The 18254-nt window shown below is 40.6% G+C and overlaps 1 protein-coding gene and 2 non-coding genes across 3 annotated transcripts; all 3 read right to left on the bottom strand.

Annotated features, from left to right (window-relative positions):
- Positions 1 to 1655: 1655 nt before the first annotated feature.
- On the bottom strand, positions 1656 to 1727 carry TRNAQ-CUG. The gene has a single exon. It is a non-coding gene; the product is annotated as a tRNA-Gln (tRNA).
- A 186-nt stretch (positions 1728 to 1913) lies between these two features.
- Positions 1914 to 1986, bottom strand: TRNAK-UUU. Its single transcript has one exon. It is a non-coding gene; the product is annotated as a tRNA-Lys (tRNA).
- A 4176-nt stretch (positions 1987 to 6162) lies between these two features.
- Positions 6163 to 17127, bottom strand: LOC117009695. Its single transcript, XM_033084013.2, has 6 exons — positions 17058 to 17127; positions 15229 to 15495; positions 13974 to 14072; positions 8330 to 8350; positions 8167 to 8193; positions 6163 to 7224 (listed from the first exon to the last, which is right to left on the bottom strand). Exons 1-6 carry the CDS (start codon positions 17125 to 17127, stop codon positions 6164 to 6166), a joined length of 1545 nt encoding a protein of 514 aa, XP_032939904.1. The 3' UTR covers position 6163.
- Positions 17128 to 18254: the final 1127 nt, after the last annotated feature.

Raw genomic sequence — 18254 nt, 5'->3', positions numbered from 1 at the left:
CTGGGTGGCCAGGGAGTCACCGCTCTGCCGATGGCTCGCACCAAAAAGCAGTTTCAGTTCGTTTTTTGCAGTCTATTTTCTGGTTCTTGCGGTTGCTCGTTCTGATTTGCAGGTGTACTCTGCGATTTTAGCAAGCAGGGGCGAGGAGCTGCTCTGGGGTCACTTCCACGTCCTGGTGGGAATTGATAAGGAGCTGGTGTGGTCTGTCTCAGCACAGTCCTCTGGTGTTGTTCGGTCTCTGTAGCCTTGTGGGGGCTCCTCTGTTTGCTCAACAGGAAGAGGTGCCAACGAGCAACCTTTGCATTCAGGGTCTGCAAGCGCTTATTGAGCAGGATTTGATAACAAAGCACATTCCATTCACAGCTGTCTGTCTGTCCCACCACCCAGCCCCCTCCACCCCAGCTGTCCATCTGTCTGGCCTCTGCCACCATGGCTGTCCATCCATCCAGCCTCTGCCACCCTGGCTGTCCATCTGTCCAGCTGTTCAGCCTCTGCTGCCACACCTGTCTGTCTGTCCAGCCATCCAGCCTCCTCCACCCCACCTGTCCATCTGTCTGGCCTCTGCCACTCCACCTGTCCATCTGTCCGGTCATCCGGGGTCTCTGCCACCCTGGCTGTCTGTCTGTCCAGCCTCTGCCACCATGGCTGTCCATCTGTCTGGCCTCTGCCACCCCAGCTGTCTGTCTGTCCATCTGTCTGGCCTCTACCACCATGGCTGGCTGGCTGGCTGTCCGGCTGTCCAGCCTCTGCCACCCCAGCCGTCCGTCTGTCCAGCTGTCTGGCCTCTGCTGCCACATCTGTCTGTCTGTCCAGCCATCCAGCCTCTGCCACCCCAGCTGTCCGTCTGTCCAGCTGTCTGGCCTCTGCTGCCACATCTGTCTGTCTGTCCAGCCATCCAGCCTCCTACACCCCACCTGTCCATCTGTCCGGTCATCCGGGGCCTCTGCCACCCTGGCTGTCCGTCTGTCCAGCCAACAGCACTTTGTCTATCTGTCCGGCCATCTGGCCTGGCCAAGCAGGACTGGACAGTGGCCATCCATCCACAGTCCGTGTTCCGCCTGTCTGTCTGTCCTTGTGTCTGTGTGTCCTGCCTTCCACTCACACCCGGGCACCCATCCAGTCACCGTGTCCGTTTGTCTGTCCGTCCGTCCCCCTCAGCTCTGGGAGCAGCCCTAGGCACACCTGGCGGGCAGGTGGGGGCTCCCCCCTTGCACATCTCCCCAAATTTCTGAACCAACAAATCCCCCTGAACCTTCACCCAACTCTCCAAACTCTCCAACCCTTCCCATCTCTTTTTTTTTTTTTGATTTTTAAAATCTCCCCTGCCTGGCTCCGGGGCTTTTCTCCCTTTCCCTTCATCCAGATTTCGCAACGTGGATTAGAAATCTCCCGTTCCTCCCCCAAAAAACCGCGGCTCGGGCACGGCCCCTCCTCTGCCTGCCTCCCATTCGCTGCCGCCTCGTGGATTTTATTTTTTTGGGCAGCAGCCGGGGACAAGGTGTGGGACCCCGCCCTTTGCTCCGGGGAGGGAATTTCGCAATTTCGGTGTCAGCAGGTTCGGGGTCACCTCGGTTCAAAGCGTCACGCGGCGGGGGTGTGTCCCACGGGGGTGTCCCCACTCGGGGGTGACATCACAGAGCAAAATGGGAAGCTTAAGGTCCCACCGAGATTCGAACTCGGATCGCTGGATTCAGAGTCCAGAGTGCTCACCATTACACCATGGGACCGCCTCGCGTTGCGCTCCCTCCGCGCCGCTCCCTCCGCCACGAAAAAGAGACCCCGGGAGGGCGGGGGGAGGGAGCGAACACCGGGATGGGCGGAAAAATGGGGAAAAATGGGGGAAAAATCGGAAAAATGGGAAAAAATTGGAAAAACAGAAATAAAAAAAATTAAAATAAAGTAAAAAGGAGACTCGCCCGAACAGGGACTTGAACCCTGGACCCTCAGATTAAAAGTCTGATGCTCTACCGACTGAGCTATCCGGGCTCTTGAGAAAACGTTTTATGGTTTTAGAGGAAAACTCAATTTTTTTAGAGTTAAATTAATTTTTCTTTAGGGAGAAACGCGAGGATTTTAATTGAAGAAAGCTCAAAGAGGAGGCAAAGTGAGTTTTGCGGAGTACGGGATTTCCCCACCCGGAATACGGAATTATGGATTTTTTTGGATTTTGGTTCCCAGAAATCCTCAAAGGTTTTCTGCACAATCCCATTTCCGGGGATGGGAGACAGAAATGATTTGGTTTTTTTTTTTTTGGCTGGTGGCTTCCCCCTGCTCCTCGAGTGAGGGATTTCTGCGGTTCGCTCCAAAATAATTTTTTTATTGCAACAACAATAATAAAATATAATATTAAAATATAATATGTAATAATAATTTATTATCATTACAAATACAATTAACAAATTATTTATTTTAGTAGAGTTACATATTAATATATTGCTATAATATTACATATGATATTTTTATATTACATCAATCTATTATTACTCTTATTATTGCTATTACTATTACTATTATTCTTTTAAAAATATAATTACGATTTTTATTTATTGTAGTATAGTTTTATATTATTATATTGATGTATTATTACATATTATATTTTATTTAATTTATATTTTATATTATTTCTTCTTCTTCTTTTTCTTCTTTTTCTTCTTTTTCTTCTTTTTCTTCTTTTTATAATATGTATTATATTTTATTTAATTTATATTTTATATTATTTCTTCTTCTTCTTTTTCTTCTTCTTTTTCTTCTTCTTTTTCTTCTTCTTTTTACGACATGTAATAATACATCAATATAATAATATGTAACTATACTACAATAAATAAAAATAGTGATTATATTTGTAAAAAGAATAATGGTAATAGTAATAATAAGAGTCATAATAAGAGTAATAATAAATGGATATAAAATATCATATGTACTATTATAGCGATATATTAATATGTAACTATACTAGAATAAATAAATTGTTAATTATATTTGTAATTCTAATAAGTTATTATTGCATTTCATATTTTAATATTATATGTTATTGTTATTGTTATTGTCATTGTTATTTGTAGGTGATGTTAATATAACTAATAATATGATTGCTGTCAGATTTGAATAATTTAATTAGTCAGGCAGGTCTGATATTTCCCCCTCACATTTCCCATTTTTTACCTCACATTTTCCATCTTTTTTCCCCTTCACATTTCCCACCATTTTCTCCCTTCGTGTTTCCTGACATTTTCCCCCTCACATTTCCCATTTTCCCCCTCACATATCCCAACATTTCCATCTCATATTTCCCATTTTCTCCCTCACGTTATCCAACATTTTTTCCCTTCGTGTTTCCTGACATTTTTTTCCCCTCACATTTCCCATTTTTTTACCTCACATTTCCCAACATTTTCACCCTCACATTTCCCAATTTTACCTCATATTTTCCACCCTTTCCCCCTCATGTTTCCTGCCCTTTTCCCCTCACACTTCCCGCCATTTTCTCTCTCATATTTCCCATTTTTTACCTCACATTTCCCAACATTTTCTCCCCCATATTTCCCGCCATTTTCTCCCTCATGTTATCCAACGTTTTCTCCCTTTGGGTTTCCTGACATTTTCCCTCTCATATTTCCTATTTTTTACCTCACATTTCCCAACACTTCCCCCCTCACATTTCCCAACATTCCCCCCTTACATTTCCCGTTTTTTACCTCACATTTCCAAATTTTATCTCACATTTCCCATGCTTTTTATCCTCATGTTTCAGGCCCTTTCTCCCTCTCTCTCCCACCATTTCTCCCTCACATTTCCCACCATTTTCTCCCTTTGTTTCCCGACATTTTCACCCTCATCTATCCCTTTTTTTACCTCACCTTTCCCATCCTTTTCCCCCCTCACATTTCCCGATTTTACCTCACATTTTCCACCCTTTCCCCCTCATGTTTCCTGCCCTTTTCCCCTCACCCTTCCTGCCATTTTCTCCCTCACATTTCCCATTTTTTTACCTCATCTTTCCCAACATTTTCTCCCCCACATTTCCCACCATTTTCTCCCTTTGGGTTTCCTGACATTTTCCCTCTCACATTTCCCAACACCTCACCCTCACATTTCCCATTTTTTAGCTCACATTTCCCAATTTTTTGCCTCACATTTCCCATTTTTTACCTCACGTTTCCCATTTCCCCCACACATTTCCCGTCCTTTTTCTCCTCATGTTTCAGGCCCTTTCTCCCTCTCTCTCCCACCATTTTCCCCTCACATTTCCCACCATTTTATTCCTTTGTTTCCCGACATTTTCACCCTCATCTATCCCATTTTTTACCTCACCTTTCCCATCCTTTTCCCCCCTCACATTCCCCAATTTTACCTCACATTTTCCACCCTTTTCCCCTCATGTTTCTTACCTTTTTCCCTCACCCTTTCCACCATTTTCTCCCTCACATTTCCCATTTTTTACATCACCTTTCCCAACATTTTCTCCCCCATATTTCCCGCCATTTTCTCCCTCATGTTATCCAACGTTTTCTCCCTTTGGGTTTCCTGACATTTTCCCTCTCACATTTCCTATTTTTTACCTCACATTTCCCACCATTTTCTCACTCACATTTCCCTCCATTTTCTCACTCACATTTCCCTCCATTTTCTCACTCACATTTCCCATTTCCCCCTCACATTTCCCATTTTTTACCTCACATTTCCCACCATTTTCTCACTCACATTTCCCTCCATTTTCTCACTCACATTTCCCTCCATTTTCTCCCTCACATTTCCCATTTTCCCCCTCATATTTCCCATTTTTTACCTCACATTTCCCGCCATTTTCCCCCTCATCTATCCCAATTTTACCTCACCTTTCCCAACATTTTCTCCCCTACATTCCCAAAATTTTCCCCTTCACATTTCCCATTTTTTACCTCACATTTCCCGCCATTTTCTCCCCTCACATTTCCCGCCATTTTCTCCCCTCACATTTCCCGCCATTTTCTCCCCTCACATTTCCCGCCATTTTCACCCTCACGTTTCCCGCCATTTTCACCCTCACATTTCCCGCCATTTTCTCCCCTCACATTTCCCTTTTCTTTCCTTAATTTTTATTTTCCTGCTCTTATCATTCAGATGAGACTCTCTTAATTACATTAATTAATTTTTTCACAATTATTCACATTATTTTTATCACAGTTACACAAATAAAAGAATTTAACTTCACATTGTTTCTGTTTTAATATTTTAAATATTAAAATATTTTAAAATCTAAGGTGTGCAATGTAATTATTACATTTGGGTTAGGGGTTAATTGGAATATTTAAATGGCAATGATTTGAATATTTAAATGGGAATAATTTGATATTTAAATGGGATTTTTGGTTTAGAGTTAAGGTTTGGGTTAGGGAATAACTGGAATATTAAAATGGGAATAATTGGAATATTAAAATGGGAATAATTTGAAAATTTAAATGGGAATTTGAGTCAGGATCGGGGTCATGATCAGAGTTAGAGAATATTTGGAATATTAAAATGGATATTATTTCAATATTTAAATGATAATTTGGGTGAGGGTTTGTGGTTAATTGGAATATTTAAATGGGAATAATTTGAATATTTAAATGGGAATTTGGGCTAGAGTTCAGGTTAGGGGATGATTGGAATATTAAAATGGAAATAATTTGCAATATTTAAATGGGAATTTACGTTAGGGTCGGGGTCAGGTTTGGGGAATATTTGGAATATTAAAATGGGAATAATTTCAATATTTAAATGGGAATAATTTGGAATATTTAAATGGGATTTGGGGTCAGGATTCCGATTAGGTGATAATTGGTATACCAAAATGGGAATAATTTGAATATTTAAATGGGATTTGGGGTCAGGATTTGGGCTACTAGATATTTGGAACATTAAAATGGGAATAATCTGAATATTTAAATGGGAATTTGGGTTAGGGTCAGAGTTCGGGTTAGGGGTCAATTGAAACATTAAAATGGGAATATTTGGGATATTTAAATGGGAATAATTTGGAATATTTAAATGGAAATAATTTGAATATTTAAATTGGAATTTGGATTAGGGTTCAGGTTTGGGAATAATTGGAATATTAAAGCAGCAATAATTAAATATTTAAATTGTTTAAAATTTTTAATTCAATTTAATTTTAACATTTAATTTTTAATTGCTGCCGATTTCACACCCGCACGGGCCGGATCCCCAGCGCGTTCCCGGCACATCCTGGGCTGAAGAACGGGAAGAGATTCCCGGGAATTTCCAGGGGCACGGATCCCAGGCGCTGCTTTTCCTCGGCGTCGAAGAAGGAGAGGACGCGGCGCTCCTGGTCCAGGAGCACCCCGAGCACATGGCAGGGCCCGGAATTCCGCTGCAGCTTCCCGCCGGGGAGCCGCAATTCCCCCCGGGAACAGCGCAGGGCTGGGGCCTTGGCCGCCGGGATGGAGGGCGGGGAATCGGGAGGGGAATTGGGCTGGGAATTGGGCTGGGAATTGGGATGGGAATCCTGCTGGGAATTTTCCAGGGGATTTTTCAGGGAATGGTGCATGGAATCCTGTGGGGAATCCTGCACAGAATCCTGCAGGGAATTTTTCAGGGAATCCTGTTGGGAATCCTGGAGGGAATTGGGCAGGGAATCCTGCAGGGAATGGTGTAGGGAATTGTGCTGGGAATCCTGCAGGGAATTTTTCAGGGAATCCTGCTGGGAATTGGGCAGGGAATTTGGATGGGAATCCTGCAGGGGATTGTGCATGGAATCCTGAAGGGAATTTTGCAGGGAAAATTTCAGGGAATGCTGCAGGGAATGGTGCAGGGAATTGGGCAGGGAATCCTGTGTGGAATCCTGCATGGAATCCTGCATTGAATCCTGCAGGGAATGGTGCAGGGAATTTTCCAGGGAATTGCGCAGGGAATCCTGTAGGGAATCCTGCAGGGAATCCTGCAGGGTATTTCCCAGGGAATTGTGCAGGGAATCCTGCAGGGAATTTTCCAGGGAATCGCTCGGGGAGCGGTGCAGGACATTCCCCCAGGAGCGGCGCAGGGAATCCCGGATCTCCTCGGCCAGCACGCCCAGCTCCCAGCCGTGCCCCGGGCCCAGCTCCACTTCCCAGTAATGCTTCCCATGGGAAAAGCCCTCGCGCGCCACGGCCAGGACCCGGCGCGGCCCCGAGCCCGCGGCCAGCACGGAGCGGCCCCGGATGGCCACCGAGGGGTGGTGGCAGTGCTCGTCCAGGGTCAGGGACACTGCGGGGGGAGAGGCGGGATTGGTGTGCTGGGATATCGCGGGGTATCGTGGGATATTGGGGGATATCACGGGGTATTGATATTGTGGGGTATCATGGGATATCATGGGATATCATGGGGTATTGATATCATGGGATATTGTGGGGTATCGTGGAGTATCGCGGAATATTGTGAGATATCGTGGGATATTGTGGGGTATGGCGGGATATCGTGGTTTACTGTGGGGTATTGTGGGATATCGTGGGGTATCGTGGGTATCATGGGATATCATGGGGTATCATGGGGTATTGTGGGATATCATGGGGTATCGTGGGTATCATGGGATATCATGGGGTATCATGGGGTATTGTGGGATATCATGGGGTATCATGGGGTGTCATGGGGTATCGCGGGATATCGTGGGACATTGTGGGATATCGATATCGTGAGGTATTGTGGGATATCGCGGGATATCGTGGGGTATCATAGGATATCGATATTGTGGGGTATTGTGGGATATTGTGGGATATTGTGGGATATTGTGGGATATCATGGGGTATCGTGGGGTATCGTGGGGTATCATGGGATATCGATATCATGGCATATTGTGAGATATCGTGGGATATTGTGGAGTATTGCGGGGTATTGTGGGATATCATGGGATATCATAGGTTATCATAGGATATCGTGGGATATTGTGGGGTATGGCGGGATATAGCTGCATATTGTGGGGTATCATGGGATATCATGGGATATCATGGGATATCGTGGGATATCATGGGATATCGTGGGGTATCGTGGGTATTATGGGATATCGTGGCATATCAATATCGTGGGATATTGTGGGGTATTGTGGGGTATCTTGGCAAAAGGAGAAGGGGCAGGGGAAGGGGAAGGGGAAGAGGAAAGTCAGGATTTCAGGATTTCAGGATTTCAGGATTTCAGGATTTGGGCCGGACTCACCTGCGTGGCTCTGAGCCCGCCTGAACTCTGTGTGGGAACGAGCAGCAATCACCGTTAATTACCATTAATTACAGCTAATTACTGCTAATGACGGCAGTAATTAGCGCTCATTAGTAGCAGGTCATTTGCATAATGGCACAGCCCGGGGGGCGGGGCCACTCACCGAGCTGGGCCCGGATCCGCTCTGGAACAGGAAACAGAATTCCCAAAATTCCCAAAATTCCCAAAATTCCCAAAAATGCCCAAAATTCCCCAAATCCCCAAAATTCCTGCAAACCCTCAAATTCCTGAAATTCCCTAAAATTTTCAAATTCCCCAAATTCCCCCCAATCCCCCCAAATTTCCTGGAATATCAAGAATCCCCCAAATCCCCGGAATTATCAGGGTTCCCCGAAATTCCCTGAGCCCCCAGAATTCCCCAAATTCCCAGAATCCCTGGAATTCCCGGAGTTCCTCAAATTCCCATGAATTCCCCAAATTCCCAGAATTCTCTAAAATTTCCAAATTCCCCCAAATCCACCCAAATTTCCTGGAATACCCAGAGTACCCCAGTCCCCAGAATTCCCAGGGTTCCCTGAAATTTCCAGCATTCCCGGAATTCCCACAACCCCCAGAATTCCCGGAATTCCCACAATCCTCAGAATTCACAGAATCCCCCAAATTCCCACAATCCCCCAGTATTCCCTGCATTCCCAGCATTCCCAGAATTCCCACAATTTCCACAATTCCCAGCATTCGCAGAATTCCCAGTATTCCTACAATTCCCAGCATTCCTAGCATTCCCAGCATTCCCTGCATTCCCACAATTCCCACAATTCCCTGAATTCCCACAATTCTCGAAATTCCCACAATTCTCGAAATTCCCACAATTCTCAGGATTCCCAGAATTCCCCAGAATCCCTGGAGTTCCAGCATTCCCAGCATTCCCAAAATTCCCAGCATTCCCACAATCCCCACATTTCACACAATTCCCACAATTCCTGGAATTCCCAGATTTTCCAGCATTCCCGGATTTCCCAGAATTCCCCAGAATTCCCAGAATTCCCAGGGTCCCCTGAAATTTCCAGAATTCCCAGAATCCCACAATTCCCGGAGTTCCCACAATTCCCAGCATTCCCAGCATTCCCAGCATTCCCAGAATCCCCCAAATTCCCAGCATTCCCAGCATTCCCAGAATTCCCGGATTTCCCAGCATTCCCTCACCGATGCTCGCCGCCATGTCCTGGCTCTCTGCGGGATTTCGGGAGAATTTGGGGATCAGGATTGAGCCGAGATAATTAGCGATATTAATTAGAGGAATAATTAATTACAATAGGCAATAATAACAACAACAACAACAACAACAACAACAATAATAATAATAATAATAATAATAATAATAATAATAATAATAATAATAATAATAATAATAATAATAATGTTAAGTAAGTAAATTAAAACAAATTAAAATAAATTAAAATAAATTATTAAAATAAATTAAAATAAATTTAAATAATGAATGAATGAATGAATAAATAAATAAATAAAATAAAAATGTAAATAATTATTGATCTGGAAGTAATTAGTAATATTAGAGCTAATTGCACCGATAATTAATTACAATATGAAATAATTATAATAATAATTAATAATGTAAATAATTATTAATCTGGAATTAATTACCAATATTAGAGATAATAGGAGGGAATTATTAATTACAATACGGAATAATAATGACAGCAACTAATAATTTATATAATTATAATATTAGATACAATAAATTTTATAAGTAAATTTTATGCTATAAATATAAATATTAATAACAAATTATAAAATATTAACATTATAATTTATTTATAATTTCATACTTTGTTAATTTTAATTAGTTATTTGTTGTAGTAGTTTTATTATTAGTAATGTAATTATTGATAATTATATTATTAGTCATATATTAATGATTATATAATAAAAATGTTAAATGTTTAATATTAATTAACTGATACTATTCAATAATTGTTTCATTAATGAAATAAATAATTCATATTATTAGAACTAATATTAAAAACTGAATAATTATTATTTAATATTGATAGACTAATAGAAAAATTTATATTTCGTAGTATTAATTCTACTATTTGAATAATTAATATTTCATAATTCTAATACTAATATAAATAATTTCTTATTAGGAAATTAATTCAGGCTCCAAACGAATTTTCGATTAATTGGCATTATACAGTTAATCCAAATTTTTTGCACCTTTTCCACCAAACAATCTCAGATTTATCCCTCAGGAATTAATTAATTTTGCAACAATTAATTAATTAATTAATTGATTAATTGCAGAAATAATTAGCAGGTTTTCCACACAGATTCGGAATTTTTACCCCTCTGGATCTTTTCCTTCACTTCATCTGGAAAAGAGCAGAACCAGAAATCAATAATTAGTTGCAACTGAATTATTATTAATTATTAATCAGTATTATTAATTATTAATTAGTCCCAGTCCAATAGTTACTAATTGATGTAAGCAAATAATTCGAATGAGTGGATTAAGGAATTCCACTCATAATAAATAATCCCGCTCTAATAAATAATTAGTCCATGTCTAATAAATAAATAATTAATCCATATGTAATAAATAATTAATTTATCTGCATTAACAATTTACTTATCTAATAAATAATTTCTTTGTGCCAGTCTAATCAAAATTTGAATCTAATATTTGGCTAATTCTATTCAATAATTAATCCAAGTGGAATCTATAATTAGTCTAATAAACATTTACAAGAAGCCTAATAATTAGTTGGAGTCTAATAATTACTGCCAATCTAATAAGTAATTAATCCAATAAATTATTTCTGAGTTTAATAAATAATTTGTCCAATAAACAAATAGTCTTACTCTAATAATTAGTCCAAGTCTAATAAACAATCAGCTTAAGCTAAATTAATAATTGATTTAAGGCTAGTAACTAATTAATTAGAAGCTAATTAATAATTAAGTAGACACTAATAATTAATTGATGGAGGCTAACAAACCATTCATTTGATGCTAATAACTAATAGTAATGAATAATTAATTAGACACTAATAACTAATTAATAGAGGCTGGCAACTAATTGGGGGTTAATAAAACATTCATTAGATGCTGAGAACTAATAATTAAATAATTAATTAGACACTAATAACTAAGTAGAGGCTAAGAGCCGATTAATTGGACACTAATATATTATTAATTAGAGGTTAATCACTAATTAGTTAGAGGCAAATCGCTAATTAATGGCAACTCTTACCCAGCTCCATCCTGAGCTCCTCGATCTCTGCAGGAATCGTGATCAGAGCGGGAAATTCCCAAAATCCCCGGAATTCCGGGAAGATTTGGGGAATTTTGGGGAAAATGTGGGGAAAATTTGAGGAATTGTGGGAAAATTTGGGGAATTCTGGGTGAAACCTCAGGGAATTCTAGGTGAAAATTTGGGGAATTCTGGGAAAATTTAGGGAATTCTGGGAAAATTTGGGGACGTCTGGGGGAATTTCGGGGATTTGGGGATTTTTTGGGAATTGTCGGAATTTTGGGAGGAACTTTTGGGGATTTCTGTGAGAATTTTGGGATTTTTGGGGGAATTTCTGGGAATTCCCAGATTTTGGGGGGAGATTTTTGAGAATTGAGGGAATTCCATTATTTTCAGGAAAAAAATTCTGGGAATTTTTGGGAATTTCAGGTATTTTGGGCTCTCCTCTCACCCTCCTGGATCTCCTGCTGGGATTTTCCTGCATGGGGAGGAAAAAGATTTAATGTAATTATTTTATTTCATTATTTTATTTTATTTTATTTTATTTTATTTTATTTTATTTTATTTTATTTTATTTATTTTATTTTATTTTATTTATTTTTATTTTATTATATTTGTTTATTTTACTGATTTAATTTATTTTATTTCAATTTTAAAAATTTAATTTGCTTTTATTTTATTGTATCTAATTTAATTTCATTTATATTTACATAATCAATTTAATTATTTACTTTAATTAAATTTTATTTGTTTTATTTATTTAATTTAATATAATTTCATTTCCTTTAATCTAGTTTCATTTTATTATTTTACTTTATTTATTATTAATTATATTTATAATGTTTATGCTATTATTTTTAATTTTAAATTTTATATATTATCATTATTAATAGTATTAAAACATTAATTTCTTAGTCGTTGGCCCATTTAAAATTAATTGGATTAATGAATAAATAGTACTTTTAAATTAATTAAATTAATTAGTGATGGCACTTCTAAAACTAACGAAATTAATTAATGTATGGCACTTTAAAAATTAATTTAATTTAATTAAATTATTATTTAATGGCACTCACTCTCCTTAACCAAGAACCGGTTGTTCCCTGGGAAAAGAAGGTTAGGTAATTAGCAGGTAATTAATAGATAATTAACGGGTATTCAATAGGTAAATGACGGGCAATTAATGAGCAATTAACTGAAAATTATTGGGTTATTAATTAATAATTTATGGCAATTAATTGGTAATTAATGGGAATTTAATGGGAAATGAATGGGTAATTAGTGGGCAAGGAATGGTTAATGAATGGGTAATTAATGTGGTTAATAAAGGCAAACTTAATGAGTTATTATTGGTAATTTTATAGATAAGTATTTGGTAATTAATTGGTAATTCCTGGTTATTTAATTGATAATTAATGGGTCATTAATGAGTGATAGATGGGTAATTAATACTTAACTAATTATTAAGGTGTAATTAATGGTTACTACATGGCTGATAAATGGATAATGGGTGATTAATGTTTAATAAATGGTACTTAATGGATAATTAACGTTAAGAGGAAATTGGGGAATTTGGGATTTTGAGGATTTTGTGAATTTTGTGAATTTTTAGATTTTTAGATTTTGAGGATTTTGGGAACTTTGTAGATTTTGTGTATTTTGCGACTTTTGGGGATTTTGAGGATTTGGGGGATTTTGGGAATTGTGTGGATTGTTTGGTTTGTGTATATTTTGTATATTTTGTGGATTTAGGGGATTTTGGGGATTTGAGGATCTTGTGGATTTTGTGAATTTTGTAGATTTTGAAGATTTTGGGGATTGGGGGATTTTGGGGATTGAGGGATTTGGGGAATTTTGTAGATTTGCGGATTGGGGAATCTGGGGGATTTTGGTGATTTGTGGATTTTGTGAATTTCGTGGATTTTGGGGAATTTTGTGAATTTTGAGAATTTAGTAGATTTTGGGAATTTTGTTGATTTTGTGGATTGCATGGATTTTGGTGATTTCTGTGGAATTTTTGTGTGATTTTGGTGATTTTGGGGATTTCTGCAGTATTTTCATAATTTCTGTGGGATTTTAGTAATTCTGGTGATTTCTGTGTCATCTTGGTGATTTCTGTGTGATTTTTGAGGGATTTTTGTGTTTTCTGTGTGATTTTGTTGATTGTGATGAATTCTGTGGGATTTCTGTGGGATTTTGGTGATTTCTGCGGGATTTTTTGTGGGATTTTGGTGTTTCTGTGTGATTTTGTGTGATTTTGGTAACTTTGGTGATTTCTGTGTGATTTTTGTGATTTCTGTGGGATTTTGGTGATTTTGGTGATTTCTGTGTGATTTTGGCAATTTCTGTGTGATTTTGGGGATTTCTGCAGTATTTTCCTTATTTCTGTGTGATTTGGTGATTCTGGTGATTTCTGTGTCATTTTGGTGTTTTTCTGTGTGATTTTGGTGATTTCTATGTGATTTTGGCGGTTTTGGTGATTTCTGTGTGATTTTGGCGGTTTTGGTGGTGGATTTTTGGGCCGGTGTCTCACGGCGCAGTCGGAAAGCGGCCGCCAGCGCCAGGCCCAGCGCCAGCAGCAGGAGCAGCACCAGCGCCGCCAGCCACGGCGACGTGGCTGGGAAGAAAACCTCTGGAAAAGGAAAACCGGGCATGGGAAACGGGAATTGTGACCTGGAACTGGGAATTGCATCAGGAACTGGGAATTGCGGCCCGGAACTGGGAATTCCAGCCCGGAACTGGGAGTTCCAGCTTGGAACTGGGAATTGCATCAGGAACTGGGAATTGCATTCAGAATGGGGAATTCCATCTGGAACTGCAAATTCCATCTGGAACTGGGAATTCCAGACCAGAACTGGGAATTCCAGCCTGGAACTGGGGATTCTGGCCTGGAAATGGGAATTCCCACCTGGAACTGGGAATTCCATCAGGAACTGGGAATTCCAGCCTTAGAACTGGGAATTCAAGCCTGGAACCAGGAATTGCATCAGGAACTGGTAATTCCATCTGGAACAGGGAATTCCAGCTTGGAACAGGGAATTTCCCACCTCCAAATTGGGAATTGCAGCCTGGAACTGGGAATTTTAAATCCCTAAACTGGAGATTTCCCATCCCTGAACTGGGAATGCCATTAATAAAACCTGGAATTGCAGACCTGGAGTGGGAATTTTAAATCCTTGAATGGGGAATTTTGTATTCCCAAACTGGGAATTCAAGCCCCAACCCAGGAATTCCAGCCCAGGAGTGGGAATTTCCCACCCCCAAACTGGGAATTCCAACCCAGAACTGGAAATTCCAGTCCCAAATTGGGAATCTCGTAAAAAAAAAACCTCCAGGGAATTCCAGCCCTGAGCCGGGAATTCCCCATTCCCAAACTGGGAATTTCCAACCCCCAAATTGGGAATTTTACATCCCTAAATTTGGATTTTCCCATCCTTTAACTGGGAATTCCCCCTCTCCCAAACCAGGAATTCCATCCCAAAGAGGGAATTGCCCCATTCCCAAAACGGGAATCCCACCCCAAACTGGGAATTCCCCCATTCCCAAACTGGGAATTCCAGCCCAAACTGGGAATTACCCCATTCCCAAACTGGGAATTACCCCATTCCCAAACCAGGAATTCCACCCCCAAACTGGGAATCCCATCCCACAGAAAACCAATTTGGGATCACCCACGCCTCAAAACCCAGGAAAAAACAAAAAAAATTCCCAACCCCGCTGGATTTTCCCGCTAGGATTTGGATTCCCGGGATATCCGTGGGAGAATTCCTGGTTTCCCGACGTCTCACCGGCGATGACGATGGAGGATTCTGCGGCCGTGCCGAGCTGGGGGTCCAGGGCCCGGCAGGACGCGGCATTCCCAAATCCCGGCCGGAGCAGCAGTGAGCTGCCAGCATTCCCGGCCTCCGTCGGCTCTGGAATTCCCGTCAGGTTCTCGCCATTGGCGCCGCTCCAGAGCAGCCGGATTTCGGGAAAAGGCCGCTCCGAGAGGCACCGGAGCCGGATCCCGGCCTGCTCCAGCCCCTCCAGCACCAGCAGAGGCTCGGGGACATTCCCTACGGAACAGAGCGGGGAAATTCCGGAATTCCTGATAGGAGGTGGCCAGGAGTGCTTGGGATCAATATCCTGGAGTGTTCAGGATCAATATCCCAGATTGTTTGGGATCATTCTCTCAGATTGTTTGGGATCAATATCCCAGATGCTTTGGGATCAATATTCACAAATTGTTTGGGATCAATATTCCCAAATTATTTGGGATCAATATCCCAGATTATTTGGGATCAATATTCGCAAATGATTTGGGTTCAATATTCACAAATTGTTTGGGATCAATATCCCAGAATTTTTGGAGTTCAATAGCCTGGGATTGTTTGGGATCAATATTTATAAATTGTTTGGGATCAATATCCCAGAACTCTTTAAGTTTACTATTCTAGAATTTTTGGGGTTCAATATTCCCAAATTAGAAGGTTTAGCATTTCTGGGATTATTTGGGATTGATATTCCCAAATTGTTTGGGTTCAATATTTCAGAATTTTTGGGGTTCAGTATCCTGGGATTGTTTGAGATTGATATTCCCAGAATTCTTCGGGGTCAATATTCCAGAACTCTTTAGGTATAATATTCCAGAATTTTGGGGGTACAATAATCTCAAATTTGAAGGTTTAGCATTCCTGGGATTATTTGGGATCGATATTCCCAGATTGTTCAGGATCAATATTCCCAAATTGTTTGGTATAAATATTCCAGAATTTTTGGGGTTCAAATGTCCCTGGGATTGTTTGGGATCAATATTCCCAAATTGTTTGGGATTAATATTCCCAAATTTTGTGACCAATATTCTGGAATCATTTGGGTTCAACATTCCAGAATTTGGGGGTTCAACATTCCCAGGATTGTTTTGAGTTCAATATTCCCAATTTCTTGGGATCAATATTTCCAAATTTTTTGGGGTCAATATTCCAAATTGTTTGGGATCGTTATCCCCAAATTCTTTGGGATCAATATCTCAGATTGTTTGGGATCAATATTCCTGAATTAATTGGCTTCAATATTCTGGAATTTTTGGGGTTCAGCATACCTGAATTTGAAGGTTTAACATTCCCAAGATTGTTTGGGATCAACATTCCCAAATTTTTTGGGATCAATAGTCTTGAATTATTTGGGTTCAATATTCCCAGAATTATTTGGGATCAATATTCCCAAATTGTTTGGGTTCAATGTCCCGGAATTCTTTGGGTTTAACATTCCCAGAATTGTTCGTGTTCTATATTCCCAAATTTTTGGGTTCCACATTCCAGAATTTTTTGGGCTCCATATCCCGGAATTTTTTTGGGTTCCATATCCCGGAATTTTTTGGGTTCCACATCCTGGAATTTTTTTGGCTTCCACATTCTGGAATTTTTTGGGTTCCACATCCTGGAATTTTTTGGGTTTCACATCCTGGAATTTTTTGGGTTCTACATCCAGAATTTTTTTGGTTTCCATATCCTGGAATTCTTTGGGTTCCATATCCCAGAATTTTTTGGGTTCCACATCCTGGATTACGGCTCCTGTGGGAATTTTGATCCCAAATTTCCTTTTCCCATCCCAGCGATTCCCGACCCCACAAACTCACCTATTATGGGATGGAGCGCGAAGAGCACCAGGAGCAGCAGCGGGGTCGGGATTCCCAATCCTGATCCCATTCCCGATCCTGATCCCATTCCCGATCCCGATCCTGATCCTGCAGGGAAGGAAAAAAGGATCCAGGGATCGGGGTTGGGAATTCCTTGGGGTGTGGGAATTCCTTGGGGTCAGCGGGAAGAATCCCAGAAAAGGGTGGGAATGGGGAGAGGGGAAAGCCGGGAAATGGGATGGGGAAGGGTAAAAGGGGAAAGGGGGGAAAGGGAAAAATGGGGAAGAAAGGGGAAAAAAAAGGGGAAAAGGGGGAAAAGGAGAAAAGGGAAAAGGGGAAGAGGGGGAAAATGGGAAAAGGGGAAAAGGGAAAAAAGGGGAAAGGGGAAAAAGGGGAAAAGGGGGAAAGGGGAAAAGATGGAAAAGAGAAAAAGAGGGAAAAGGGAAAAAGGGAAAAAAAGGGGAAAAATGGAAAAAAAGGGAAAAAGGGGAAAAGGGAAAAAGGGAAAAAGGGGAAAAGAGGGAAAAAAGGGAAAAAAGGGGAAAAGGGGGGAAAGGGGGAAAGGGGGAAAGGAAAAAAGGGGAAAAGGAAAAAAAAGGGGGAAGGGGGAAAAAGGGAATAGGGGAAAAAGGGGAATAGGGGAAAAAGGGAAAAGGGGAAAATGGAAAAGAAAAATGGAAAAAAGGGAAAAAAAGGGAAAAGGGAAAAAAGGGAAAAAAAGGGGAAAAGGGAAAGGGAAAAAGGGGAAAGAGGGAAAAGGGAAAAAGGGGAAAAGGGGAAAGGGGGAAAAAGGGAAAAAAAGGGGAAAAGGAAAAAAGGGGAAGGCAGGAAGGGAAAAAGGGAAAAGGAAAAGGAAGGAAAAATAAAGAAAAAAAGGAGAAGTAGGAAAAGGAGGGAACGGGAAAAAGGGAAAAAAAAGGGAAAAGGGAAAAAGGGGGGGGGAGGGGAATGAGGGGAGAAGGAAAAAGGGAAGGGGGGAGGGAAAGAGGGAAAGAGGAAAAGGAAAAAGGAAAAAAAAAGAAAAGGGAAAGAAGAAAAGGGAAAAAGGGAAAAGGGAGGAGGAAAAAAACGGGAAAAGGGGGAAAAGGAGGGAAGGGAAATGGGAAAAGCTAGGAAAAGGGGGGAAAGGAATAGGGGGAGGAAAGGGGGAAGGAGGAAAAGGAAAAAGGGAGAAAACAGAAAAAATGGGAAAATGGA

Source organism: Catharus ustulatus, chromosome 35 (genome assembly GCF_009819885.2).
Source record: "Catharus ustulatus isolate bCatUst1 chromosome 35, bCatUst1.pri.v2, whole genome shotgun sequence".
Classification (NCBI taxonomy): Eukaryota; Metazoa; Chordata; class Aves; order Passeriformes; family Turdidae; genus Catharus; species Catharus ustulatus.
This window is presented reverse-complemented; position numbering and strand designations above follow the sequence as displayed.

Coding starts and splice junctions, on each gene's coding strand:
- LOC117009695 (XM_033084013.2), bottom strand. CDS start 17,127: ATGGGATCAGGATTGGGAATCCCGACCCCGCTGCTGCTCCTGGTGCTC. Junction 14,073..15,228: donor ATCCTCCATCGTCATCGCCG/GTGAGACGTCGG, acceptor TTCCTTTTCCAG/AGGTTTTCTTCCCAGCCACG. Junction 8,194..8,329: donor GCGGATCCGGGCCCAGCTCG/GTGAGTGGCCCC, acceptor GTTCCCACACAG/AGTTCAGGCGGGCTCAGAGC.